The 27,992-nt window shown below is 45.0% G+C and overlaps 2 protein-coding genes across 8 annotated transcripts in view; one reads left to right on the top strand and one right to left on the bottom strand.

Annotated features, from left to right (window-relative positions):
- PREPL (prolyl endopeptidase like) overlaps positions 1-8,584 on the top strand; it is a 34,763-nt gene extending 26,179 nt beyond the window's left edge. For all 5 annotated transcript variants that reach the window (XM_024552863.4, XM_024552867.4, XM_024552865.4 and 2 more), the window contains 6 exons: positions 77-252; positions 1,390-1,606; positions 3,962-4,111; positions 4,489-4,612; positions 5,446-5,519; positions 5,884-8,584. In XM_024552863.4, coding sequence (XP_024408631.1) covers positions 77-252; positions 1,390-1,606; positions 3,962-4,111; positions 4,489-4,612; positions 5,446-5,519; positions 5,884-5,973 — 831 coding nt within the window. In that variant the 3' untranslated portion in view covers positions 5,974-8,584. The remainder of the gene's footprint in view (positions 1-76; positions 253-1,389; positions 1,607-3,961; positions 4,112-4,488; positions 4,613-5,445; positions 5,520-5,883) is intronic.
- Positions 6,682-27,992, bottom strand: part of SLC3A1 (solute carrier family 3 member 1) — a 32,801-nt gene continuing 11,490 nt past the window's right edge. For all 3 annotated transcript variants that reach the window (XM_024552869.4, XM_053924213.2, XM_053924212.1), the window contains 7 exons: positions 26,715-26,840; positions 17,162-17,281; positions 15,826-15,950; positions 14,405-14,600; positions 11,642-11,809; positions 9,916-10,032; positions 6,682-7,122 (listed from right to left, as the gene is read on the bottom strand). In XM_024552869.4, the coding sequence (XP_024408637.2) occupies positions 6,682-7,122; positions 9,916-10,032; positions 11,642-11,809; positions 14,405-14,600; positions 15,826-15,950; positions 17,162-17,281; positions 26,715-26,840 (1,293 nt within the window). The remainder of the gene's footprint in view (positions 7,123-9,915; positions 10,033-11,641; positions 11,810-14,404; positions 14,601-15,825; positions 15,951-17,161; positions 17,282-26,714; positions 26,841-27,992) is intronic.

Raw genomic sequence — 27,992 nt, 5'->3', positions numbered from 1 at the left:
AAGCAGGACATGAAATAGGGGATAAAAAACTTTTAAAATGCTCTTCTTTATATGCATAGTAAATCTTCATTTCCAGGATGGGAAATTAGTGCCCATGACTGTTTTCCACAAGACGGATTCTGAGGACTTGCAGAAAAAACCTCTCCTGGTGCACGTATATGGAGCTTACGGCATGGATTTGAAAATGAACTTCAGGCCTGAAAGGCGGGTGTTGGTGGATGATGGATGGATATTAGCATATTGCCATGTTCGGTGAGTCAGCACACGAACCTGGCATGTGAGTGCGAGCGCACTGTGACACATGTCCCCAAGAACTGTGTCAGGGCAAGAGTGTGTCTTCCCACTCGTGTTGCTGAATTCCTGTGCTCCCAAACCTGTGCTGGTGGAGCCCGATCTGGCAACATTAGTTGATCCAAAAAGCAAAAGGGTACATTTTTTAGGATTTTATACCGGATTTTTAGGATTTTTAGAATAATACCAGGCTCTTCTTTAGTAAGATTATTATTTCCATTCAACTTTCCTGAGTTTAGGTTTTTCTAAAATAGCCTCTTAACCTTTTTCCTACTCTGACTTCCGTTTTATTTCAGCTGTGTTTAAGACAAATCTTATTTCGTTTCTGCTTAAAACCTTGCACCACCTCCCCATCTCCATGATAAAATCCAAATTTCTCAGGATAGTATTCAACATCCTGATGATCTCACTTCTCTCCCAACGCGTCCCGTGCTCCCATCACACACACCCTACACGCCCAGCCTTGCTTTTTGCCCCCTGTGCCCTTGCACACACTGTGTCTTCATGCCTTCTCTTCCGTTGCCTTCTGGGGATTCACAATCTTCCTTCAAGACTCAGCTTGGGTGTTATCTCCGTCTTAAGCATTCGCGTTCTGACTCACGAATGTGCCCCTAACCTGACAAGTGGATGTTCCTTCCCTGCTTCGGTGATACCGTAAATACACCTGTGTTACGGCAGCAGCACACTGCTCGGTTTTCCTTCCCCACAAAATTACGATCTTCTCTAGGGTAGGGGACTTTTGCTTATTTATATTTTAAGGCCTGCATTTAGCACAGTGTCTGGTAAATAGTAAGCAGGCACTCAAAACATATTTGTTGAATCAGTTTTTGATTGTCTCTATCAGGAGTCAGCAAACTGTTTTCTAAAGAACTAAATAATAAACATTTTAAACTTTGCAGCCCACATAAGGCCTCTGCTGCATATTCCTGGTTGGGATTTTTCTCCCAACCTTTAAGAACGTGAAAACCATTCTTAGCTCAAGGGCCATGCAAAAACAGGCCTCCGGGTAGATTTGGCACACAGGCTATAGTTTGCTGACCCCAGACCTATATTATTAATTTTTTTCCCCACTAAAACCTCTTTGCCCTTTAATTTCAGGGGTGGTGGTGAGTTAGGCCTCCAGTGGCACGCTGATGGCCGTTTAACTAAAAAACTCAATGGCCTTGCTGACTTAGAAGCTTGCATTAAGATGCTTCATGACCAAGGCTTTTCTCAGCCGAGCCTAACAACCCTGACCGCTTTCAGTGCTGGAGGGGTGCTTGTGGGAGCCTTGTGTAATTCTAATCCAGAACTCCTGAGAGCCGTGACTTTGGAGGTGAGTACACGCTGTCTCTAGCTATTTACAGGGTGGGGAAGCACGGAGCCACAGGCCGCCCTAAGAAAAAAAATCATGTTTCACCGTAGCATATGAGTATAACAAAGCTTTTAAACACAGAATTGTAGCTCTGGGAGAACTTCTAGTTATTTTAATCCAACTACTTACTTACTCTTCCCTGACAGTGTTCTTTATTCATGGTTAAGGATTTTCACTGAAGGACAGTAATGACTGTTCCCACTGATCATTTTTGTTTGTGAGAACATTTAGAGTTGATGGAGGAGACAAAGCGTGTATGACTCATCAGTTCCGGGAAGTAAGGCAGAGCGCACTGTGACTCTGGAAAGCCCAAAATTTTCGACTCTGTCGCCCATCAGCATGTCAGTCCTGGATTTGGGGGCTCTCTATTTTTAGGTACTCCATTCTGAGTGGTCCTTAGGGATCGTTTTTCTACGCTTAAATGGAAACGTCTTGCCCTGTTCTTTGCCTGATAGTCATTTCCTGGTATGCAAAATGATGACGTTATAGCAGCTCATTTCACCTGTCATTCTCCTACTTCTCGGTTAGATACTGTAGAAAATATGACTGGGATGAGCAGAGTAAATTATTATTAGATTTTTTATTTTTGAGGGTGTGGGGTATACGCTGTGGGTTTATATTAAGTGAATGTGTTAAGTAATCCTAAACTGTAAATCCACTTTTTAAATGGAAATGCTAATTGTAGGAGAAAAACCTATCCACAAAGATGATAATGGCGGAATCATTTACAATATGAAGAAAATGCAACTAACCTTTGACTTTTAGAAATTAGGGAGGAAATCAGGTATGTACATTTAAGGATATTTATCTCACTTTGCTTATAATAGTGAAGAGCTGGACCCACCTATGTACCCAGCAGTGAGTGTCTGTATATGAGTCAAAGTTGTTCATCAGAAGCACCAGAAACCAGCTCCTGACTAATTTAAGCAGAAAGGGGATTTTAAAGCATATTGGGCGAGGGTGGGTATAAAACCAGTCTCAGAGGCTGCACAGCTAGACACATGTCCAAAACATGCCATAAAGCTATCCCATGGAGCTCTCACTGCCACCGCTGCTGGGCACAAGTCACTGAACACTGCTGCCGTTCCTTCTAGAAACTCAATGTAGCTGTTTTGCCAGAATAAATTCTCTGCGTTCCCTACTTCTTTGAGCCAGTAACTTCCCATTGAGAGTTTGGTGCACGTTATGTCTGATTGGTGGACCTAAGTCCTGTGGTTACTCTTCACACTGCAGGGAAAGCTGGGAAAGGAACTGTCTGGCATTTGGTATCTTTACAAGGAGGGACAAACTCTGTCTCAGAAGGTTTGAGATACTCTAAATTCAGAAAAGGAGTTCAGACGTTAGGCAGCCAAAAGAATTACATTTGCCCACTATGCGTGGTTAGTGTTAATATGCAAGAAGGTTGAAGTGCATGTTAAAAAGACTGTAAGGCTAAGTGAAAAAGCAGCTGCCATTTTATTATTAAACGCTTAACACTGGTTATGAGCCAGTGAGTGATTTTTCTCATCTTTCAACCTGATATCGTCCAGATTTTCTTCAATTAGCATTTATCCTTTTTTTAATGTATAATATCCAACTGGTGAAGAAGAGTTTATTCATGTGTCACTGTGTCTATTTTTAATTTTTAATTGTGGCAAAATAACAAAATTTCCCTCCACCAGTTTCAAGCGCACAGTTCAGTGGTGTTAGGCCCGTTCACACTGCTGTGCGGCCCACCTCCAGGACTCTGCAGGTGCAAAACTGAGATCTCATACCTGTTAAGTAGCAGCTCTATACCCTCCCTCCCCCGGCCCCTGGGAGCCACCGTTCTACTTTCTGTCTCTCTGAACTTGGCTACTCTAAGGTACCGCCTGTGAGTGGAATCCTACAGTATTGTCTTCGTCTCACTTGGATAGATGCAGTGTCCTCAAGGTCCGTGTGTGTGTGGCGTGTGTCAGAATTTCCTTCCGTGGTAGCTAGCTGTCGTAGTGGGTGTGAGGTGGCAGCGCTTATTACTGTTACATGAGGATGGATGCATGTGAATACAAGGCACAAAAGTTGTGAAATTAGAAAAATAAACCCATTCTTTTTATATAAATGTCATTTAAGGGGTTTATGTTTTTATATAAATGTTGTAAGATCCGAATACCTTAAAGGCCAGTTACAGACCGCAGGCCCTGCGTAGGACCGAGTAATTGGTCTGGCTCCTGGAGTCTGCACGGCTTCTGGAGCTCTGTTCTCTCGGGCCAGCATGCACACCCATGAAGTGCATTTTCCTGAAACTCATTGTACCGACTTGTTCATCAAAGTTTAAGTGTCTCTGGCCTTTTTTTTTAGGCACCTTTCTTGGATGTCCTCAACACCATGATGGACACCACACTCCCTCTGACCCTGGAAGAACTGGAAGAGTGGGGGAGTCCTTCTTCTGATGATAAACACAGGAGCTACATCAAACGATACTGTCCCTACCAAAACATTAAACCTCAGGTAGTGAGAGATAGTTACGACATCTCCATCCCCAAGTGACAGAGATGATAGTCCAAAGGGTACCTACCTGAGCTGAGGCCACAATTCGGTCGACCTTTAGCTTGTTCCTCCTTATCAGACCCGAACAGCTTCTGGCACCGTCCCTGCTCCTGTTCCACGTTTGTGGCAGTAGGGCCGTGGTCTCTAGTCAGGAAAAGGCTGTTCCAGGTAGCACGTAGACCAGCGCTGTAACGCCACAGGTCTCTCAGCATATCGAATAAGGAAAACAACGTCCAGCACTAAGGGGAACATTGGAGGGCATTATTTTTCATAATCTATGAGGGAGAAGGAGGCCGTAAGGAATAATATAAATTCTTTGTACATTGATTTTCTCGCAGCATTATCCTTCAGTTCACATCACAGCTTATGAAAATGACGAACGTGTACCTCTGAAAGGAATCGCAAACTATACTGAGAAACTCAAGGAAGCCGTTGCGGAGCACGCTAAGGACGCCGGTGAAGGTGGGGGACCTCCTAGAAGCAGGGAGCATAGCTGAATGGACTGTTACCTTTAGCGTACTGCTCAGAATGCTACATGTTATGTACAGACCAAATCATCACCCTGAGGTTTTGGACAAATAATTGTCTTTCCTATGTTGACTACTAACTGAAGCATACATTTTAACTGTAACCACCCTGCCTCTTTTTCAAAGGACAATATTAACATAAGGTAGGCAAGGCACAAAAAGAAGTAAAATTAAATATCAAATATAAATTGATATATACTACCTATCATACAGCCATTCACTCATTTAATAGTATTAACTGAGCCATTATTCTTGGGAACCTCTTAAAAAAACAGATTCTCAAGTCTTTGCTGTGGAGCATCAGTGTCCAAACTAGTGACTTTAATTTTCCCTAGATCTTAGTAATTTATGGAACAAGAACTCTGACCCTTTTTCCTTGCTGAGATGCGCCGGGGCCTTCAGGACGTGGGGCAGCAGGGACCCACGTTCAGGTTTTCAGGCAGCTGTCCCGCGGGCAGCTCTGCCTCACTCTCACCGTAGTCGGCGTTTCCCGGCCAGGAGACTCTCAGGCTCCACGGGGCTTCCTTCTCAGTCACAGCCTTGTCCGTGTGGCCCCACGGTCTCTTGCGTCAGCCACTGGGTCCCCTCCTGCTTTTCCAGTTTCAGAAACTTAGCTTCTGCTTGCCCCTTCCAATCTCTTTGTGGGCAGTGCTGGTTTATGCCTTTATCCTTCACTATTATTTTAATAGATTACTTGGGAAAAGAGGGAAGAAATAGGCCTCAGTTGGCTGAAAACTTTGTAATTGTTTTATCTGTTAACTCTTTTAGGCTATCAGGCCCCCAATATTATTTTAGACATTCAGCCTGGAGGCAATCACGTGATTGAGGATTCTCACAAAAAGGTATGTCATCGAGCCCCTCTCGGTTGCCAGACCCCGGGGTAAAGAGGTCTCACACTCCACGTTGAGTGGCTGTGGTAGGGTTTGTGACAGCTGCTTTACAACGGGCAGGGCTGCGATCGCGACCCAAGAGGGTGAGGGAGAATAGAGTCAGCGAGGGGAAGAGGCGCCCTCTAGTGCGTGTGAGCTCTGTTAGCGTAATTTAATCTTAATTGTTGGGAGCCTTCTGCCTCTGTCCCAAGTAAAAGTATCCCCGGCATAAATCACCGACTTCAGGGTTGGGTGAAGAAGAAGAGAGACAGACAGACTTAACACTGCAGTTTTACTGCAGAGGCCTTCATTCTAATTTGTTTAATGTCTCTTTTAGATTACAGCTCAAATTAAATTCCTGTACGAGGAACTTGGACTTGACAGCACCAGTGTTTTCGAGAATCTTAAGAAATACATAAAATTCTAAAATGTCGTATTCAATGGGAATTGGAAACATTGAAGTATTTTGTAGTTTTACTTGCTATTTGGTTAGCAAAAGTGAGCGGTTTTTTTTAAGTTAGTGAATAGTTTATAAAAACTTGCTTCTCTCTCCAAATTTTGTTTTGTGGTGTGTATCTCGCTTGTGCTGTTCTCTCCTTGGTGTATATGCTCCTCAACCTGGGAGAGTAGTTTTCTAATCATGCTCCTTAGAAGGACATGGCGCAGGGGGTGGAGGAAGGGTTGGTCCCAGCAGAACTCCCCCGTCCCCAGCAGAACAGCTCTGTTTTTGTCTGTTTTACCGAAATTTTCTTTGAACAGTTTACAAATCAAGGCCCTGCCTCTTTGCTAGTGACTGTTTTTGGTGGTAAGTCATCCTCCAGTTCCTGTGCCTGTATTTTAATGGAATAAGAACATTCTTCACATTAAAATGCATCAGATCTTTCTAATAATCTGGAGTCCTAAGGCATTCTGATTATCTCTGTTGATGCTATCTCAGTAAAGTTACGAGTTCCTGCAAACCATAATTTTCTTTAAGACATTTTATTATTCTTTAAAAACATTGGAGAACTTTTCCTGAAGTAGTTACATTCAAGTTCATACGTTTACCTGGCAGCATGCTATACATGCAATCAATGCAAATGCTTAGAACAGAGGAGAACGCTGGTGCCTTCATCTCTGGCGCGGAGCTGTCGCTCTAGCACGAGCTGTACAGGATGTTTAACACGCTGGAGTAGCATGCCCGGCTGGAGACAAAGCATCTGTCTCTGAGATCTGATTGGTAGTGAAGGAGGCTCTTCGTGCCGTATTCAAGGATGAGGCCTTCTCCCTTGTCCACTGTAACTGCGTGTGTGTCAACTTCACTTCCTCTGTTGGTAGAACTGGTACTTAACCTTATCCTCGCTTTCGTGGGAATATTTGAAATCATTTCCTTTAGATTTAGCTGTGATGATTCCCCAAAATTCAGAACCATGAGAAAGATCCTGTCTATGCCATCCATTTCTCTTGCGTACACAACGAAGTGGCCGTCAGTCCTCAGGTAGCAGAACCAGCCCCTGCTGAGCAGCAGCTCATTGGCACGAAGTAAACTTAATTCTTGATACAACGTTAACGCTGATCTGGGCTGAGTCTTTTGGACCTTTAAAAAAAAAGGTATTTAAAAGGTATTAAGATAAAAGTTTGATTCTACAAGTTTTTTAAAAAATATTTCTAGTATCAAGTAAGAAATTTCCCCCCAGAAATTTGCTTCCGTTTTGCCCCTTATAATAATCACCAAGTTGTAAGTATTGGTAAGTAGGCAAGAGTAGTTTACTTAACTACTGGTAGAAACTGCAGGTGCAGGGTTTCACCTTGTCACTGCAGCGTGTGTTACATCGTGGCCAGCGGTGATGTAGAGGCCAAATTTGACTTCACTTAACAAGTGTCCATGTCTGAGTTAATGGATATTTAACCTGCCCAAATAAAGCCCGTCTGGTCCGTTGTAATTGGCAAAAAAGCAGCCACGATGGCCACGGACTCTGGGAACTCCTGGGGAATTGAGGCTACTCTGTTCCCTGTCGCAGAATAATGTGTAGGTTGCCATAACTTCAGCTGGGTAAAGGTTAGTACTTTTTTTAAAACTGTTAAAGTAACATGGACATTAAAGAAGATTTGGATTTATTTATTGTTAACAACATACATAATTTAATGATGTATTTCTCTTGGGGTTATTTTTTCCTTTAACATTTCAAGCATCTTCTGTTATTATATAACTTCATAAATGTGACTTTAATGGCAGAATAATACTCTGTTAAATGGATATACCATTGGTAGCCATTCCTTTTCATTTCAACATTCAAGTTTCTGATATTTCCTTATATTCTTAATGCCCCCTACATTTGGATTATGTATTTCGGATTAAGTGTCAGAAAGACAGTTACTGGGTCACGATGCCAGATTCTTTGTCAGAGCTGTTGCCAAATCAGTGATGATGTTCACTGCCTTGTCCTCTCACCAGCGATGCTGATGGTGCTGGTTTGGGGGCAGGTGCCGGATGTGTGGTCTTTAATGAGTATCTGATGGATGTTTAAAATACGTCTCTTCGCTGTTGACCAGGTACAAAGGTATTTACGGTACCTGTATGTGGTATGTGTGTATGACTTGTCAGAGCACTATTAACATTTTCCACAGCCTTAGATAATGCATGAAAAAGCCTACGTCAGCACCACTCCCAGAAGGAGGGCCCAGTAAGTGTTAACTACGGTTTCCGTCTGCTTGGTTTACCACTGTCTCAAAGTGTGTCGAAGTGTCTCCCTGTAATTGTGGATTTGTCACTTCCTCTTTGCATTTCTCAGAGTACTTGTTTTGTATATTTTGAAGTTATTGTTAGATGCATAGGTTCATGATTTGTAGCGGAATGTTCTTTTATCAGTTTTTTAAAATTTGCCTTTGTCTCAATGCTTTTCATATTGAATTCTATTTTGTCTGCTATTAAATATTTCCACACGTGCTTTTTTGTAACTTTGCTTTTTTTAGTAAGAAATGCATGTCTACAGTATAAAACTCAATTATAAGAAGAGTATATAAATACACCAAATAAAAAGGTTTTCTTCAACACCCTCCCCCAGCTTCCCAGTGCCTCTGTCAGAGATAGACACGGTTGCTGTTCGAATGCTCTTTCATTCTCACGTGTCATGAAACGAGCCCTTCTGCGCCGCACAGACGCCGGGCGCACTCTCTGCCTTACACACGCCGTGGCACCCTGCATTCTGCACTTTATGCTGTAGCGCATGTGTGTGTGTGTGTGTTAGAGACTCCCGTGTCAGTGCACACGGCGCCTCCCTCGTTCTTCTACAGTCGCATATTAGTCCCTGGAGTAGATCAACCACTGTCACACTGGGATTAAATTGAAATGACTCCATTGTGTAGATTAACCATAATCACACATAGTATTGAATTACATTTAAATCTATCCAAAGATACAGACACCTAGGGAGGAAATGACGCAGTGTGAGGCATTGATGCAGTTTTTGTGTTGGTGGCTGTAGCCAGGAGGCAAACTCTCTCTCTGTTAGCATTTGTCGGAATTTTAATTCCATGTCCTTTTGTTTAAGTCTTATGTCAGATTTGCTTTATCTAATCGGAGAGTTTTATCTTTAAATGAGTAAATTTAACCCATTTACACCGTATGTTTAGACATAGCCCTGTAGCCTAATTTTCGCTTTCATGTGAAGTTGTGCGTTTTTAATTTTCTTCCTTTTTAGTTTTTTATTGGATCAGTTGGTTATCTTAATGTAATTTTTTTCCTTCTAATGTTCTTTGAAAATTATATAGTCATGTCTGTTCTTCTAATGGCCACCCTTAATACTGTAATGGCGATTCTAAGACATATTTTCATGTTTTGTACCTCCTCTCTATCTCTGCTGTCCGGTGTGGTAGCCACAGCTACTGAGCACCCCCGGAACTGAGTTTTCAATTTCTTTAATAGCCACAGTGTTTAGGAAGTTTGCTGAACTTGATCACCATGGAAGCAAAATAGTACAGGCAAAAACTAAAGGGTGTGCTTTTCTAGAACAGCTACTTTTAGGGACTGTGCATGTCTTCAGTTTCTTCAGGTGGACGAGCTTGCTCTCAAGCCCTCACTGCCCTGGGCGGGCTGATCCCCTCCTTCCTTTCCTTCCTTAAGGGGAAGGAAGGAGGAAAGGTCGCTAGGCTTGCTGACAGACCTCCGTAAAATTTCCTTAGTGACTCAGAGCTCCTAGTCCTTCCAGGGAGGAGTTGTATACTCTGCGTGGTGGTTCGCATGGTAAGCTTTGTCCTGGTTTATATCGTCACAAAAACGTGACTTGGAAACTGGACAAGCAGCCTGTGTGATTGATTACAGAGCATCAGTTAGGGTTTCAGACTCATCTCCCCTTGCTGGAGTCGGCGTCCCGTTCTCATGGGCACTTACAGCAACATTCACGGTGTCGTAGTCTGTGCCAGTGGGCAGCCAGCTGTGGCTGCCTTCAGAGAAGCCCGCGTTTGAGCTGTTGTCCCACTGCATTGGTGACTTGGAGAGAAGCGTAGTCTGTGTCAAAAGACCATAAGGAGAAAACAGTGGTCTGGTTATTAAATGATTTGTAATTTGGCCATAATTTACTACATAACGATTTAATTACCTACATTGATTTCTTAGCAGTACTTGTATCATTAGCATTCGTAATGAAAAGGTCTTAACATTCAATACATAACCAGTTCCACACTTTAAATTGGGAAGTAGGTAATGGTGTCTCGAGTTTGAATAGACGACACTAACTGAACTCAGATACATGCTTGGACTCTGCTGCTTTTCCCTGAACATGAGCACTGCGTAGGATTTCGAAACGTGCCATTACAACTCTTCTACTCGGATGCAGTGATGATGGTGCAGCCACGTGTGCAGCCGTGTACAGTGAGCCTGAGCTCCGCCCTCTCACCCAGCCTGGTCGTTGCACGTGAGCACGCACACACAGATTTAGGGGCTGAAGTAGAAAAAGCTTCCTTTGACCAAATATTAGGGAACTTGGATCTCATACAATTGAAAGCTAATAATACAAATCATAAATCATAGGTTCAAGATTAGTCATCTACCCAAAACACAAATTATGAGAGTCACTGCCTCAAACAAAAGCAAAAGATAAATAACACAACACATCTGAGGCTGTGCGTGAGCTACTCCTGTTGAAACAAGAAGAATCTTTGTGCAGTGGTCAGGGGAGGTGTAGCGATGCAGACAAACACTGTAAATAAATGTTTCTAAACATGGAGAAGGCCTGAATAATACTCCAAACTCAAAACTGGTTCTCAAATTTGTTTCTGTTTAAAGATTTTATTTATTTATTTTTAGAGAGGGGACAGGAGGGAGAGAATCATCAATGTGTGGTTGCTTCTCACCCATCCCTACTGGGGGCCTGGCCCACAACCCAGGCATGTGCCCTGACTGGGAATTGAACCAGCAACCCTTTGATTTGCAGGCTGGCACTCAATGCACTGAGCCACAGCAGCCAGGGCTGGTTCTCAAATTTTAGCATGCCTAAGAATCAGCTGGGAAACATCTTTAAAATACAGATTCCTGGCCCTGGCCAGGAAGCTTGGTGAGTTAGAGCATCATCCCGATTCGCCAAGGTTGTGGGCTTGATCCCTGGTCAGGGCACATACAAGAATCAACCAATGAATGCATAAATAAGTGGAACAACAAATCTCTGTTTCTTTCTCTTTCCCCTGACCCCTGCTCCCCCTTCTGTCTCTCTAAAATCAATTTAAAAATAAATAAGATGTAGATTCCTGGGCTCTACACAAGAAATTCAGTTGTGTCTCATTTTTTTATTTATTCTTAGAGAGGGGAAGGGAGGGAGAAAGATAGGAAGAGAAACACCCCCAACCAGGTACCTGGCCTACAACCCAGGCATGTGCCCTGACCGGGAATCCCACCCAGCAACCTTTTGGTTTGCCTGATGACGCCCAACCCTCTGAGCCACCCCAGTCAGGACTGTGTACAGGCTCCCCAGCCAAGAACGCTGAGAATTCTTACTGTCTTAACAGTAAGGAAGAAAAGCAAAATAATCATGATTTTTAGTTGTAGAACAGAAATAGTAAATCTCATGCTTTGGCAAGAATGAGTGTATGGTATAGTGCACGGTTAAATTATATTAACTTACGACATCATAGCTTTCGTTGGTATTTGCGGCTAAAATATCCCCCATTCCGATTTCTTCTCCGTAGTAAGTGATGGGGGTTCCGGGAAGCGTGAAAACCAGCATGTTCATGGCATTGACGTACTCTTTCCCCAGACGAGAAGTCAGCCGGGCTCTGTCCGGGCCACCGGTCTAAAAGGCATGTATTTTTAAGGATACAACTCTGCACACAGTTTCCCAAAAGATTTGCCATTTCACAAAAACTTCATCAGGCGAAAACAAGGTTGTTACCATGGAGATGTTGGTATCAGCAACCCTGGGTTTGAGTCCCAACCCTGTTACTTGCTGCATAACTGGCCAGTTTACCGTCTTGGCCACTATGGTCAACAAAATAATTTACTTCACGATGATACTGCAAATCCAGTGAGGTGTATGAGGGTACATACTGCTATTTTTGCACATTTGGATAAGAGAATATTTGACAGGAAAGGAAACAACTGTCTCCCATAGAGAGCAGGACACAGATCAGAACAGGTGGAAGGGACGGGGTGGCAGAAAACTGCTGATGTCTGTGACTCGTGAACTATTCAAAACAAACGTTAAAAGCTAAGTCAACTTTTATAAAGAAATTTACATAGCCATGTGGAAGTTTTTTGTCGTTTCTATTTTTAAGTATGGTATTTCTATGGTTAACGGTACAGTTACATATTGTAACACCTGGTCCTTATTTAAGAGTTCATTCAAACCGCCTTGCTGCTCTCTGCATTTACTGCACGCAACTCCGCCGCACTTGCGTACGTTGAGCACTGCACTCTGCTGCTCAGAAAGTACTTTCACACCTACGTTAGGTCTTCTTTCCCCTCCGCCGCAGGGCTGCCAAGTTCCACCTCCATTTTACACACGATGAAACAGAAACTGCACCATTTATTCCAGTCGGGGAGGAGGCAGAGCCAGCCTTTGAACCTGAGTCTGAGAGCAGGAACTGAGTTGCTACAATTCAGGAAAAGGGAGGCTTCTTTTCTTCCCCCATTGAGATGTACTAAAATTATCTTTACAATGACCTATTCCGGCCATTGTATTTTTCTGTTGTTTCACTGCTCACCCAAAGACATGTTTATTGATTTTGAGAGGGAGAGGAAGGGAGAGGGGAAACATCAATGGGCTGCCAGCCACACATGCCCGTCCCGGGGATCGGCCCCGCGACGTTTACGTGTACGGGATGACATTCCATCCCATTGAACCACCCAGCCAGGGCATATTTTTCTATTTTTATGGGCAGAAAATTAGGTCAAGTTTTGCCTCCACTTACTCTTTTCACTATCTTAAAAGCATCTGATGAGAAACCCTGGGATATTCAGGATTTCTGGACTTGGAACACTCCCCCCAACCCCCACCAGAACTGGTCCTACAGGTAGGTCACAGCAGCGGGCAGAGAGCAGGGCCTCCCGCAGGCTGAGGCCCCGTCCCCCGGGACACCCGAGACTTGCAGTGTGTGAAGAATGAGTGCTGAGACCACAGTATAAACCGTATGACCTGGGGCGCGTGTGGACCCCTGCACCAAGGCCCTCTAAAAACCCCCACCATAGAAGGAGAATGCTGGCAAAAACCAAAAAGCCACGTTTTTAGAACTCTAGAAATTAGCTGGAGGCTTGCAACAATCTAAGGAGTATTCGTTCAAGAAAAACAGCTGGATATAGGAATAGCAAGCTATGTGTCATTTTTTTTTTTGCCCCGATTCCATGCCCCTCCCCTGAGATCTGCGATAGCCTTGAGAACCAGCAGACCAGTAACTACAGTAGCTGTGGCAGAATAGGTAGAGTTCACCAAGAGATCTCTGGAGAGAATGGTCACTCTGATCTCTAGCAGCTCGGATTTGGGGAGTTTTTTTCCCTTTATCTGATATGATTCGAGCTGATTCTGCAAATAGCCCCATCCCCAGAGCATTTGCTGAAAACAGCCAGCAGCAGTTAACACCACACCTCCTGGGGTGGTGGTACCAACGGGGGATAAACAGAGACTGCCCAGGAAACCTGAAGGCTGGTGAACAAGATGTCCATAAAGGGCTCTGACCTATTCCGGGAATCTAGAAGGCTACGCCAGTGTACAGGGCAGAGCAGGTGCCGGGGAAGACCTGAGACTTTCAAGGCATTTAAGGAGGATTAATCCAAGAAACAGCAAACACGAAGGAGGGGCGAATGTGAATTCCAGAATTTCCACCTACATTTTTTAAAATACCCAGTTTTCAAAACAACAACAAAAAGACTGTTAAGAGTACAAAGAAACAAGAGAGGATGGCCCATGCATAGGGGGGAGCACTCGACAGAAAATGTGCTTGAGAAAACCCAAACATCGCACTTACTGAAGACTTTAAATCATCTATTATTCATATGTTCAAAAAGCTAACCTATGCCTACAGAGTTTTTTTAAAGGTATGATGAACAATGAATGTCTCATCAAATAGCTACTATCAATGAAGAGAAATTATGAAAAAGAACCGAGCAGAAATTTCAATTGAACAACACAGTAAAAAGCGCAGTGGAGGGGCTCGGCAGATTTGGAGTGGCAGGGGGATCAGCAAAATGGAAGACAGACCAATTAAGATGATAGAACCAGAAGGAAGAGAATGCAGACAAATGAGAAGAACCTGGTCAGAAGCTGGGACAAAGCCTGGCTCACCATCACGGAATAAGGGAAAGGTGAAGGTCACAGAGAGACAGACATCCTTCAGTTTAGAGGTGACTATTCCATAAGCTCACCGGCACCAGACGCACTGAGCTGGGCACTTACCATCCAGTTAGGCCACTTTCCTTCCGGCATACGTTTCATCCAGGATGTGATGGTCTCGAACACGCGGTTCCCAGAGGGGCTGTCGAGCCTAGTGAGGTAATCGTTGAAGGGAAAGTCTGCTTCTTGGACAAAAGGCAGCCCGTAGTACACCATGGTGCTGTCAATGCTGTCTCCGTAGGCTTCAGTCCCCATGAACCTGTAAGAATCGGCAGTGTGCAGTGTGTGCAGGGCCTGGGGAAGCACTTAATTCTGATGATCAAGATGTGGGAGGTGAATGCGCACTATGAACCACGTCAGGCTGGGACTCACTAGAAAGCCAAGTCAAGCCAGATGACCGAGAAATGGCACGCTGGGTCACCTGGACAATTTCTCATTGTAATAAACCCCCAAAACTAGCCTAATGTTAAGGCCATGTCTAAACAGTTGGATGTCAATCAATGTTCTTTCTAAATCTAATAACTCAGTGACTTTAAGGCAGATTAGCAATTCTCATCACTCCAGTTAGAATTTTCAGTATTTGTCTGCATATAAGGTAAAGGAGGTTTTCCCCCCAAAAGAACTTCACCTTGTATTTGAATCCGTGTAAAGTCTCACTTTAAAAGGGGTGCACTTAGTTATTAAAAACCAAATACTCTTCAGGGAAGACACATTCGCCTGAATGGCCCACACGGATGCTGGTGCTAGCTGTTTGAGACATGCATTAATGAGTGTGCCTGGAGCCCAGCGTTTCTGCCTCATCCCCTCTCGGCCATGACTGAGTGCAAGACCACGCCTGCGTGCTCAGAGTCTCCGTTTCCTCGTCTGTAAAACGGGATGGTAATCAGAAGACCTACTCTGAGGAGAAAGTTCTTTAATTCCTTTTCTCCTGATTCTATTGGGTGATTATATAAGCATAGTAAGGGTTAAGTTTATTTTGGTTACTGCAGGCTAGACACTGTTCTAAATGCTTCATATATATCATCTCATGTACTCTCACAACAGCCTTATAAAGGTGTTGCTATCCCCTTTTAATTGCTGAGAAAACAGCCCCAAACAGTCCCTCCCGGCCCATCTGAGCCCAAAGCCACGCTCCTAACCAACGGGGTCCCCTAACAGTTTAGCTGCAACATCTGGATTCATACTGCACAAGGATACTGACCGGTCAAGTGATAATGACGACTAGCATTTAGATAACATTGTCTTTTAATTTTCACAAAATTCTTCTGAAAAAAGTACCATGGCCAGCATTTTATGAAAGCAAAAACTGCCAATCAGCGAAGTCAACCAACATGACTGAATCTACCAGGCCCCGGCCTCCCCAAGCTACAATACACTGTGATTACTCAGGTCTGTTTAAGTAAACCTTGAACCTCTTGCAAATGTTTGGATGCGAGGGCTGAACTGCTGCACCTGTGGAGTGTGGGCATCTGTCCTGTGGGTACCTGTATCTCCCAGGCTCCGTGCTGTGCTGGTCCATCGTCTGCCGGAAGCTCCGGACGATGTCGTGCATCCCCACCTGCGTGGTGGTGAGGTCATGATACAGCTCCGAGTACTGTGTGACTGTGTCCTTTGAAAACAGGACAGCACGGTTACCATCACTGCCCGTGTCCAATACCCACAGCTGGCCTGCTGTGGCTACAGACCGTGTCTTCAGAGTTCTCAAGCCGAGACACGTGGTCAGAGAAGGTCCCAGCATGCCTAGTTCTTAAGGGGTCTTGTGATGGAGAACATTCATGATTATCAGTATGTCACGTGATGCTTAAATGATTAACTATAAATCTAGTAAACAAATTCTACTGGACACGTAAACATTGATGACAGACGTGCTTAACAAAATTCTCCTCTTAAACGTTTAATTGTCCTAAATGCTCCAGACACTTTGAAAGGCAAACAAAACAAATAATCTAAATGATTTTAGAGCTCATTATTATACCTACACTGTATCTGCTCACAAATTATTAATATCATGCATTTAAACTCGCTTTTTTAACCACTTTTTTATTTCCACTGTTATACTCCCCCAGGGTTTTGATAACTTTTCCCGATACTCATGCTGTGCCTTCCTCGGGTTACAGTAATCTTGAATCCACAGAGATGTTCCATCTAACACAGGCCACGGTCGTGAGTCCCAGACGGCAGGCTGGACCATCCGAACCTGAGCTGCCGTCTATTCAGCGGACCCTTTTGTTTAAGTCAGTGAACTTCCAAGTGAATTTTTGGAATCTTAGCTCTCTTCCTGAAATTACGTATTCTTTGAGTTTTTCTTGGATAACACACACATGCCATTGCTCTGATCATTTGTCGGGACTGGAAATGTACGACCTTCTAATGACATCTCATTGTTTAATAGCAAGGTCGTTTTGAGATTTCTCTCCAAGGATAAGCACTTCTCTTTGGGGCAACTAGTTCCTCACCTCTTTTTCTTTTGTGTTGAAAATAACGTGCAAAAAAATGGCTTAATCATAATGTGCCCTCATGACGTGCTCTTATAATTAGCCCATGCATGGCCAACTTCCCTGAAGTTGATTGGTCTGTTGTAATGAAGTCATAAGTACTCATAAATCCGTTATTCCTGACAAAAGCTTAGAAGCTTGATAATAAAGTTGATAACCATATGAATTTCATTTTACTTGCTTATCTTTATACAAAGGGCACCACACAACATATAATAATTTTAGATTTTATTTTGCTACACATTACAAATGTCTCAGACTCAAAAAGAAAGTGCTCTGCTGACATTTTCAGAAAAGGAAAAACAATGTCTAAACCAAACTTTACCGGGAGTTGGGTCTTATTCACTTGGGCCTCGTCTCTCAGATGCTTTGCTTCTAGAAGAAATTTAACAGCCTCGAAACTAAAGCCATCGACACCCTTTGTGAGCCAGAACTGTATAATTTCCTAAAATGAAGAAGCAAAATACTTGGTTACATTAGCTGCCCATTATCACAGTGTTTGATAAAGGTTTTGTGTGTTAATAAAACCAGCATCCCCACATACAAACATGCACAGCCCTCACAGTGTACGTTCACCCATTTAGCACAGTAGTGCCTCAGTATAACAAACTCAATAATTGCACTTATGGACTCCATGCCTCCCTTGTATTTGAATTCAAAATGTTACGTTTGTAATTGATGTTATAAGCATCTTTCCAAAGTTTAAAGAATACATTCAAAATGAAAGACAGGACTCAGGAGAAACTGGGAGCCATATCCTCCTGCGCATGCCCGGTTCATTAAAGGCCACTCCACAACAAGAGAAGATAAACAATTAAGCGCCTAGTCCTGAAAGGCCCTTCCACCACACGGAGATGCTTGAAGGGAAGCCTGCAGCTTCGTTTGTCTCCCTTGCCTTTGACACTCTGCCTGGTACCTAGTGAACCAGTCTGGAATAAAAGAAGGCAGTATAGTGAGGCAGAATGACTTGAATGTGCTGTGATGCTGCTGGGACACCAAAGAAGTACAGCACGCTCCCTGGCCTGGTCTACAGAACAGCTGGGGACACAGGACCCGGTCACCTGATGATGCAGGGCAGAGCACAGCTCAACCTGAGCAGAGGAGAGTTCTCTGTCTGCAGGACTGTTGGGGCTCCAGGGTGATCTGGTTTACCATGGGTGAGCACTACCAGAAAAGGAAGAGCTAGTGTTTGAACTTGGCCAGCGGGCTTTCATCAGGGAGTGAGATGAGAAGAGCGTTCTGGACCGCCTGCGGGACAGCATGAACCCATGGTGGGGGGCAGACTGACTCGAGTTGGCCTATGTTGGGGCATTTGGAAGGAGTAGGCCTTGAAAAGCTGAGGGCACAGGTCTCAGCTCCCTGTCCCACCCCGAGGCATCCCCTCTCAGCCTGGCCTATGCCAGCACTGACCACAGCTACTCTTCTGCAAAGGGACAGTGGCTCTCCCCACTCTGCTCTTGGCTCATCCCTCGCTGAAGGGAGGGTTTTACAGGAATGCATCACATTAGAGTAGAGCCACCTGTAATTCAAAGTACTAGAGTTAAGTAGCCAGCCTTCACCTATGGAAGGGAACAGAGACCTAGAACCCCAATGAGGACTCTCCCTAAATCACTTGGTTGAAGTGTTTCTTGTCTCTACGTGTGCATGTGGCACCACTAGGGTGCTGCAGTTCAGGGGTCTCAAAAGTGTCAAGAGACTAAATGCAAGGGTTCATACTGCTGAAGTCAATTCCTCGAAAGTCACATTTTTGAATGGCAAAGCTTGAAAAAAATTTTCAAATCTAAGCAGGCTCTGCTGCTGACAATCCTTAGCATGGGCACTTTGACGCAAATAACTGTAAGTTGGCACGACCCAGTGGAATTTTCCTCTGGGCACAAAACCCACAAATTTGTTCTTACCAGCATCTTAACTTCTTCCCAGATGTATTCATTCAATACGTATTTGAGTTCCAGCTCTGGGCCAGGCACTTAGCTGAGCCATGGAACTACCAGCACGAGCAAAATACAACAGGCAGGTCTGGGGCTCCAGAGTTTTGTTAGAACCCGCAAGTCAACAGTCAAATTGTAATGCAAAAGTATTTCAACCAAAGCCAGGATAATGCTTTTAAGAAGAGGAACAAGGTAATACAAGAGGGTGAAATAGTAGAATCTGCCCAGGAGGTCAAGAAGTGAGGGCAAACGGCTAGAGATTGAGCTAGAAAAGTCAACAGATATCAAGGCACCTCATTTCTAGAACAGGATCTAGGGGGGTTTAGGGCCCAAGTGTAAGGACCCCTCACTTGGATGAGCCCCTTCATACCCAGCTTCTTTCCTCCTTCTAAATGAACACTCATTTTTTCATACTTAATTTTACAGTCTATTTTAAGAAAACCCTCAATTTTTACAAGCTTTAGACCCCACACAGTCAGGAACTTTTATGTGGGGCACAAAACCCACAGGTCTGTTCTTAATAGCATCTTTACTTCTTGCAAAATGTATTCATTCACTGTAAGTATTTGAGTTCCACCTTGGGGCCAGGCACTCAGCTAAGTCCTAGACCTACAACCACGAGCTACACACAGGTGGCGCTGTTTGCACTAAAGGGAACAGCCGAAGAGGATCAGGGTGGGATCCTGAGGATCAGAGGATCAGCAGCTGTACCACAGACAAGCAACCCCCCGCAAACCCCGGCAAAAATGTGGGAAAACACTCAACACCATGATGTTGGAAACACGAAGCTTCCGAACACTGATCTCCTGAAATAAATCTCCTAATTTTCTTCATGGAGTCCTCGCTCACTTAGGGAGGGGTCCTCAGCCTCGTCCATGACTGACCCGACATCACGGGATGAGAAATGGGTGCCCCAGCAGAGGCTGACCGCCCAGGTAGGGGTTTTCACTTCAGTCCAGAAGAGATACTATCATTGTTTGAGGAAGCAAAACAGCAGAAGCTGATGGTTATTTTTCAGCGTCATTTTAAATGCTGAGGTTTTCACCCAGAAATTCCAAAATTTGCTCTTGAAAAATATTTGCTTCATGCTATTATTTATGCTCCCGATCAGGAGAGAAAAGAGAGCCCTGATTTCAATCATTAACCCTCCCTTTACTCCAGTTAAGCTCTCCCAGAGTCTTGAGATGCCGGGTGTGGAAGTGGGCCCAGAGCCTGGTTCCACCAGGACTGGATGACCCATGCAAGCACCACAGGACTCTGGGGACAGTGCACTGTGTCCCCGATTCCTGCCTAACTCCCATGACATCACATGGTTCCAGTTTCTCACCAGGCACTCATTCATTCTTTTGTCCTTAAGCAACTTCCTGCTGTGAGTAAAAAAGGGGTTATGTTGTATTGATATTCAAATTCACGACTCCTTGAGGCAAACCTTTTAAGATGCCCAAAGTTACTGGGCCCCGTTTACCTAAAAAGCCAAGTTTGGGAAAGGGAAGCTCTGCTTTCATGTGATGATAAGACTTCCTTTTGATAACCACATACACCCCACGTTGTCCATCGCAAGAAGGAATGAGGAAGTATAAGATGCTTCAGAAGTGCAGAAAGAAAACTGTATTCTCTGAACACATGCAAAGGAAAGAAAGTGGACCATAGTGCTGCTCCAAAATCTTGGTAAAATTCTCAGCTAACAGCCCGGGAGCAGGGAGTAGAGGAAGGATCCCAGCTCTGGAACCCGAACCCTCCGTGTCCGGTCCTCCTCCCCCACGGTCCAGCTGCATGAGTAAGGGCATCGGCAGGATCTTGCTAAACCTTAAATAAAATAACACCCACCTGCAGGGTCTCCGTGAGGTGAAGGAGGTATCGCTGCTAGAGTCAATCGCCATCTCGGCCTTTATGTCTCAACAGGTCTTTATGGGCCTGGCTGACGCTGCTGACTAACCTTGTCTTCCACGAACCCGTCCCTTACTGCGGGATACCCCGGCCCTGGGTGGCCACCCCTTGTCTGTGCACCCAGCAGTGCCGCCTTTAAACGTCCATGCTCCTTCGGGCTCCTTCTTACACCTTCTCTTCAGGTCACTTCGCAACAGTGTTTCTCATTTCTCTCTCCACGTATTGGTGATTTAACAAGTACTTATATGATAAGGACTACACTGTCCCAAGTGCTTTAACCAAGGTTAAACCCTTCATCCCCAAACAACCCTATGAGGCATGTACTATTACTGTTCCTATTTTACCAACGAGGGAACTGAGGCACAGGGAGATGACATGCCCTGACCAAAGTCATACAGTAAGAGGTGGCACCAGAACTGGAACTCTATGGCACCCTTACCTACTGACTGTGCTTTATTTGTTTTCATTGGAAGGTCCACCAACACCTGGCCCTCAGTCCCAACAAAACAATGATCAGCTGAAGCTAAGCTGCAACTGACCCCGGTTCATCACAGCCTGCCCAGCTCTCTCCTGACCTCTGCAGGCACTGACCATGCCTCAGCAAGTCCCAAAGTTGCATCTCAGACCCGACCTGTCCCTGAGCTCCAAGTCCTATATTCAACTCTCCACTGAATGCTTGGATGTCTCAGAGAGAGCTCAAACTCTGCAGAGCTAGGGCATCCCCTTCCACTTCCTGTGCCTCCCGTCTCAGGAAATGGCACCATCACCCAGTCAGCATTCAAATCCCAAGCCTGGGAGTCACGCCGACCCCACTCCAAGTCCTGATGATTTCTCTGCGACCCCACGCCACCTCCCAGGGCCAAAGCCCCAGCATCGCCTTCCCGATCGCCGTCCCGCCCTCCTTCCTGGCCTCTCAGCCTCCAAGCCTGCTCCACGCAGACGTCTTCTCCAAAGGCAGACTGATTTTTCAAAATGCAAATCCAAAATTATTCCCCTGAGACCTTTTAGACTCAAATCCTCACCACAACCTTCAGTGCTACTCAGACCGCGTCCCTCCCTAGTCGTGCGGAGTCAAGCCCCTCTCCTACACTGCCCCCAGCCATATGGGACACTCCTGTCCCTTCTGCTACGCCATAATCCAGGCCTTCTCTCTGCTTGAAACACTCCCACCCTTGCCTCTTCACTTAGCCCGTTCCTACTCATGCACTGGGTGTCACTGCTTCCTCTGAAAACCTCCCCTGACCTCTCCCACTCCACGGCTCCCTGCCTAGGATAGGTGCCCGCCCTGTGCGCTCCTACTGCCCACTGTCACGGTCACTCACCGCACTTCCCATAATTGCCTGTTTGTCCATCACCCCCTTCAGCATACAGCCCAATGGCGGCTACAACATGTGTCTCACTTACCAACCATAGTAGCCCTGGCTTCTGATCAACATGCAATGCATCTTGTTAAATGAGTAGGTGATTTATAATAATAGAACATACAGCTTATAGGAGGCACAATAAATGGTGCAGTTGTCATCATCGAGCGCGGGGCTGGCTCTTTCAGCAGGTAGTGAGTTTTATTTTCAGTTGAGCAGGGTGTCTCCAGCAATGCTGTGCCTGGATGTCTCATCGTGCTGCTGTGCACGATGCGGGTGCAGAAGAGTGGACCCTTACTCTGGATTCCATCTCACACTGGGAGGGCGTCTGGGCTCCCTGTCCACAGCCGCTGTGAATGCACTAACTCCCCAGGATCCCCTACTCTGGGGCTCAGAACTCCCTCCACATGGCAGGTCCAGGGTCATACTGATCCCCAGACATGGGGTCGGAGCATCTGGCGTCTCTCCCTCCCTATGCCACAAACCCACTGGGCCCACTGGGTCACTTCACCTCTCTAGGCCTCAGTTTTCTCATTTATCAAATAAGGGATTTGGAGTGCAAGTAAAAACTAAAGTAATTGGACACATCACCTTCTCCAAGAAGGCTTTCTGACTTCTCTAGCTGAAAACACTCAAGCCCTGAGAAGTTCATGGTGCAGCCAAGTCCCCTGATGACCAGTGCAACGGGGAGGACAGAGGAGAAGAGAGGACGGTGCTTTGTGCTAGGTGTGCCCTGCACGCCAGCCTCCCAAGATACAGACAATCTGCAATCTGAGGAGAACCTGGAAACAGAAGTACAGATTGGTATGCAAACCAATTCCAAATGCCTTCTCACCACAAACCCTCTGGGTTTCAAAAATTAACCTGCTTAACTACCGAAGAGATAAGCGCTGCTGGGGGTATAGGAGGCTGTCGGGAGTTCACTTTATGTGATAGGTCACTTTCCAGGAGCAAAGAGCCTTCCCTTCTTGGCCTTGCTGATTTACTTCTAATAGTAAATCTTCTAAACCAACCTTGCAAATAACATCTAACCTCTCAACTAGAGACAGTAATGATTCATCCCAAGAGGGATTACATCCTGCAAAACCAGTAAATAAGGCTCCTAGCCACACACTCAACTACTTGGATGCCTGCAAGAGAGCAGATGGGGTAGTCAGAAAGAGCTAATGTATTGGCTGGCCCATGTAGGCAAAATTTAGCAACTTTTCTAAACACCTCTAGACAATCCACCACGATTGCCACTAGGAGACTGTAGAAACCCACCGCCTGATGAACCAACTAGATTATACTCGCACTTAGGAATTTCGAACTGAAAACCTCCTTGAAAAACAGTGTATAGGAAAACGAAGCACACAGAGAGAAACAGTTTGCCTCAGGTCAGATGTGGCATTGTGGTTTAGAGCGAGGGCTTTGGAGTCCCAAAGCCTGGGTTTGAATCTGGGTCCTCCTCTCCCCAGGTGGGTGACTCCACCTCTTTAGGCTTCAGTTTCCTTCTCTGCAAAAGTCTCCTGAGTTAGGCTTGTTCTGAGCATTAAATGACATGATCCAGGCAAAGCACTTGGCACAAATAAGTGCCCAGTAAGTGAACATGGGAGGAAGAGGGAGTGTGGGCTTGCAAATGATCTTAGGTAATGGAGAATCAGAGGGACCACACTCCACCAGAGACGTTTAAAACTAACCCCTAGTCAGTCCGCTGTGTCTGCGACCCCTTAAACTTCTACACCCTCATCTCTCAAAGATACAGGGCTGGCTGGCCTGACAATGGTGCCTGCTTCTAGAATAGCTCCCAACGCAGTTTATTTCAATTCTGCAAAACCTGAAACATATATAGTAGAAACAGTCCTAAAACTAAGGAGTCCGGAAGAATATATTTAACAAAAGTGTAAGGTTTGTACACTAAGAACAACAAAACATTGTTGAAAGTAACTAAAGATCTAAAGAAGGGGAAAGACGTCCTGTGTTCGTGGGTCAGAAGCCTTATTGTTGTTAAGGTGGCAATACTCTCCCACACTGATGCACAGGTTCAGCGTAAACCCCATCACAATCCTAGCAGCAGGCTTCCCGCAGGAATCGACAAGGGCATCCGAAAATGCACACGGAAACCAAAAGGGACAAACAATCTGCAAAGAGGAGAATGAAGTTGGAGGACTCACGCCTCTCAATTTCAAATTTTACTACAAAGCTATACTAATTCAGACGATGAGATACTGGCATAAGGACAGCTACACAGATCAACAGAACAGAACTGAGTCCAGAAATAAACCCTGACATTTCTGCTCAATTGATTTTAAAAAGGATTTCAAAATGGTTTAATGGAGAAAAGGTGATCTTTTTTTTAACACATGGAGCCGGGATAACCGGATAGCCACAGGCCGAAGAATGACGTTGGACCCCCTCACATCGTATATTAAATGTAAGAGCTAAAACTATAAAACTCTTAGAAGAAAGCATGAAAGTAAATCTTCATGACCTCAGGTTAGGCAATGGTTCTTAACTATGACACTAAAAGCACAAGAAACAACATTAAAAAGTAGATACATTGGACATCATAACAATGAAAAACTCTTGAGCTTCAAAGGGCATCATCAAAACAGTAAATAGGCGACCCACAGGATGGAATACAATGAATTGTAAGTCCGGTATCCAGAATATATAAAGAATGCTTACAACTCAACAATAAAAAAGACAACACAATTTAAAAATGGATGAAGGATGTGAAAAGACATTTCTTCAATGAAGATAAAAACTCTAAATACATGAAAAAAGGCTCAACATCATTAACCATCAGGGAACTGCCAGTCGAAACCACAGGGCATATCATTTCATACCCACTAGGATGACGACCATCAGACAGACAGTAGCAAGTGCTGGTGAGGACGCAGAGAAATTGGAACCTCACACATTGCCGGTGGGGTTATGACATGGGGCAGCTGCTTTGGAAAACAATTTGGCAGTTGCTCAAATAGTTAAATATAGATATGTATCATAGATAGATAATTACGTGATTTCATTTCTAGGAAATGTCCAGAACAAGCATATCCATAGAGACAGAAAGTAGATCACTGGTTGCCGGGACCCTGGGGAGTGAATACTAGTGGGTATGGATCGCTTCTGGGGGTGATAAAAATGTTCTGAAACTAGTGGTGATAGTGGCATAACTCTGCGAATATAGGAAAACCACTGAATGACACACTTGAAAGGAGTGAAGTTTGTAGTATGGGAATTATATCTCAAAGCTGTTATTTAAAAACAAACCTAAGAAGTGTAGGTGACTTTGTGGTTCCAACACAGTGGCCTCTCCATTTGGCTGCCGTGGTGAGCGTTAGAAAGGGACCCATGCCTCGCTGTTCCACTGTGGTCTCCAGCCCCCCTACCTCAGAGCACTCCCCCACTAACCTAAACTCTTTACAGCCAGAGCAGAAGCACTAATGATGACAGCAACACGGCAAATGTTTATTCTGAGTCATGTGTCAGGTATTACTGGAATGGCCCCCACACAGGTGAGAACACGGCCCGTTGGCTCTCACCTGGGTCACGGCAGGAAACCTCCTGTGAGGGATCTTCCAAAACTCAGCATGTACCCCTGACAACCACACCCATGGCCCTACAGCATCCACCCCCACCCCCCTTTGCACCTCAGCTCCCTCACTCTCTCCCTCATTGCACTCCAGTGCACTGGTAGGGTTGCCAGATAAAGTACAGGACAGCCAGTTAAGTTTTAATTTCCGATAGGCAATGAATAATTTTCCAGTAGAAGTATGCCCCAAATATTGCATTATTCATTGCTTATCGGAAATTAAAATTTCACCAGGTGTCCTGTTTTTGTATCTGGCAAGCCTAGGCACCGGCCTCAGGTCCTTCCTGAAACACAGGAAACAGACTCTCTCCAGGTCTGTGCATTTGCTCTTCTCTCTGCCTGAAATTCTCTCCCTCCCCCCTATCCCCCCCACCCCGGCCCCCAGCTATTTACACAGCTCCCTTTCAAAATTCAGGTTTTTGTCCAAGCGGGACCTCCTGTTAGGGCTATCTCTGAATCCACGCCCTGACACTTCTAGCCCCTTCCCTTAGCAGTCACCACCTGAAATGTTATACATTTGGTTGGTACCTGCCTGCCATCCCCTCGGTGCACTAGAGACGCCTTGAGGGCAGGGCTGCTCGTATTCACTGTTGCATTCCCAGGGCTTAGAACAGGGCCTGGCACAGCAAGTAAGTTAATTCTCCTCACTGAGTGAATGCAGAAGTTTGTGCATGCTTATTTTCAGATGTTCAAAGAGCCCTGCAAGACGAACACTGCATCACTGGGTTTCACATAGAAGAGGAATCCGAAAGGCCACTGCCTCACTTCTGAGCTCAGTGCAGCCAACGGTGGGGCTGCTGCCAATGCTCGAGCCAGACACCAGACGCCAGAACCCACGTCCGGCCCACCTGCCTGCACCAGCTCACTGTCACAGGCACGGGGCAACTCCAAGCTCAGGCAGCAGGTGTTTCTGCCTCCTTCCCATTTCAATTCTTTTGGGTTAGAGGAAGGAAGGCTCCCCTGACATACCTGAGAGTCTGTGTTTACATCTGACTGACACCTTAATCCCAGAATTTACCTGCACAACTTGATTTTGCCCGTACAGTTATTGTTTAACATGAGGTATATCGAATAACCACTTAAACAGCACGTCATAGAGAAGTCGGCGTAGGTGTCTATACTCACTTTTATTTCTTCTTGAACATCGGGATTGCGGAAATTTAAATCAGGTTGCTCCTTCGTAAACTGGTGAAAATAACACTGGTTTCGTACTTCGTCAAAGTGCCAGCTGGAATTTCCATACACACTTAACTAGCAAACAGAAAACAGTAAATCAGCTATTTGGCATTATTCATGTGCCGGTGTTGCCCTTAAAAAAAGAAGTGATGAATTTCCATCCCTGGCTCTAACCTCAGGCTGAGTGTACAAATCCCCAGAATTTTTCTTCCAGGGAGAACATTGGATAAATTAATTCCCTAAAATACCATCCACTGTCCTAATGCTCCCAAACATGTGGTGATGTGTTTGTATAGTAGCAGCTCTTTATAACAATTACAATAGCAAATTACTGCTCTCAAATGTAGGATAAGGCCAGTTGATGGAGCAGACATTTCTAGCAGTTTCTTGAACCTTTTATCCAGGCTCTGGATTCCTGTTTGTGAAGAAAAGCAAATGATGGTCAATTTGGGAGAAAGACACATTTTACTGGTCAGTCGTGGCATTTGAATCCAGACAGAGTGATTATTTAGACCCTATCCTCAGAAAAATATGAGAATCATTCAATTAAAAACTCTACTAGTCCTCCCCTTTTGGCTGGACCCATCCTCCAGTAATTCACCAAAATGAATTACAAAGGGAAGAGGAAAGAGAATCTCATCCACTACACGTTCTCTAGACCTTTTAGAAAACGGGGAGTTGTTCCTTTGGCCACATACATGGGAATCCACCAGAAGGAAGCCAAAGAGAAGGGGGCCGGGGCTCAACTGAAATGCCAGCCCACTCCACCCAAGAGACGCCCACTGTGGGAGAACCAGTGGAAGGGAGTCTCAGCTGCTGGAGCCCATTGCCTATTGAATCATGGCCTGATAAGTGTAACAAAATCCAAGACCCCTTGGGTTTTTGGAAAAAAATCTAGGACTTGAGGTGTTGGTACCCAGCAGCGTCTGACACTGGTACTGATTTCCTCTTTCTGGAAACGCTCACACCGTGGCTGCCTGCCGTGACTCCCCTGGTGGACTCTCCTACGTGTCCCACCACTCCGTCTCAGTCTGTTTGGGGGTCCTTGAATGTGATAGTTCCTCCAGACTCTACCTGGGGGCAGTTGTTCATTTCATGCTAAAGAGGACAGCATCTGGACAACACTGAAAAACAGAGGGATTTTGCATGCATCTTCCTCTTTTTTTTAGTTGGAAGACCTAATCACTGTGGGTCCACATTTCCATGGCAACGCCTGGCTGAAGCTAA

Source organism: Desmodus rotundus, chromosome 5 (assembly GCF_022682495.2).
Source record: "Desmodus rotundus isolate HL8 chromosome 5, HLdesRot8A.1, whole genome shotgun sequence".
NCBI classification, from domain to species: domain Eukaryota; kingdom Metazoa; phylum Chordata; class Mammalia; order Chiroptera; family Phyllostomidae; genus Desmodus; species Desmodus rotundus.
This window is presented reverse-complemented; position numbering and strand designations above follow the sequence as displayed.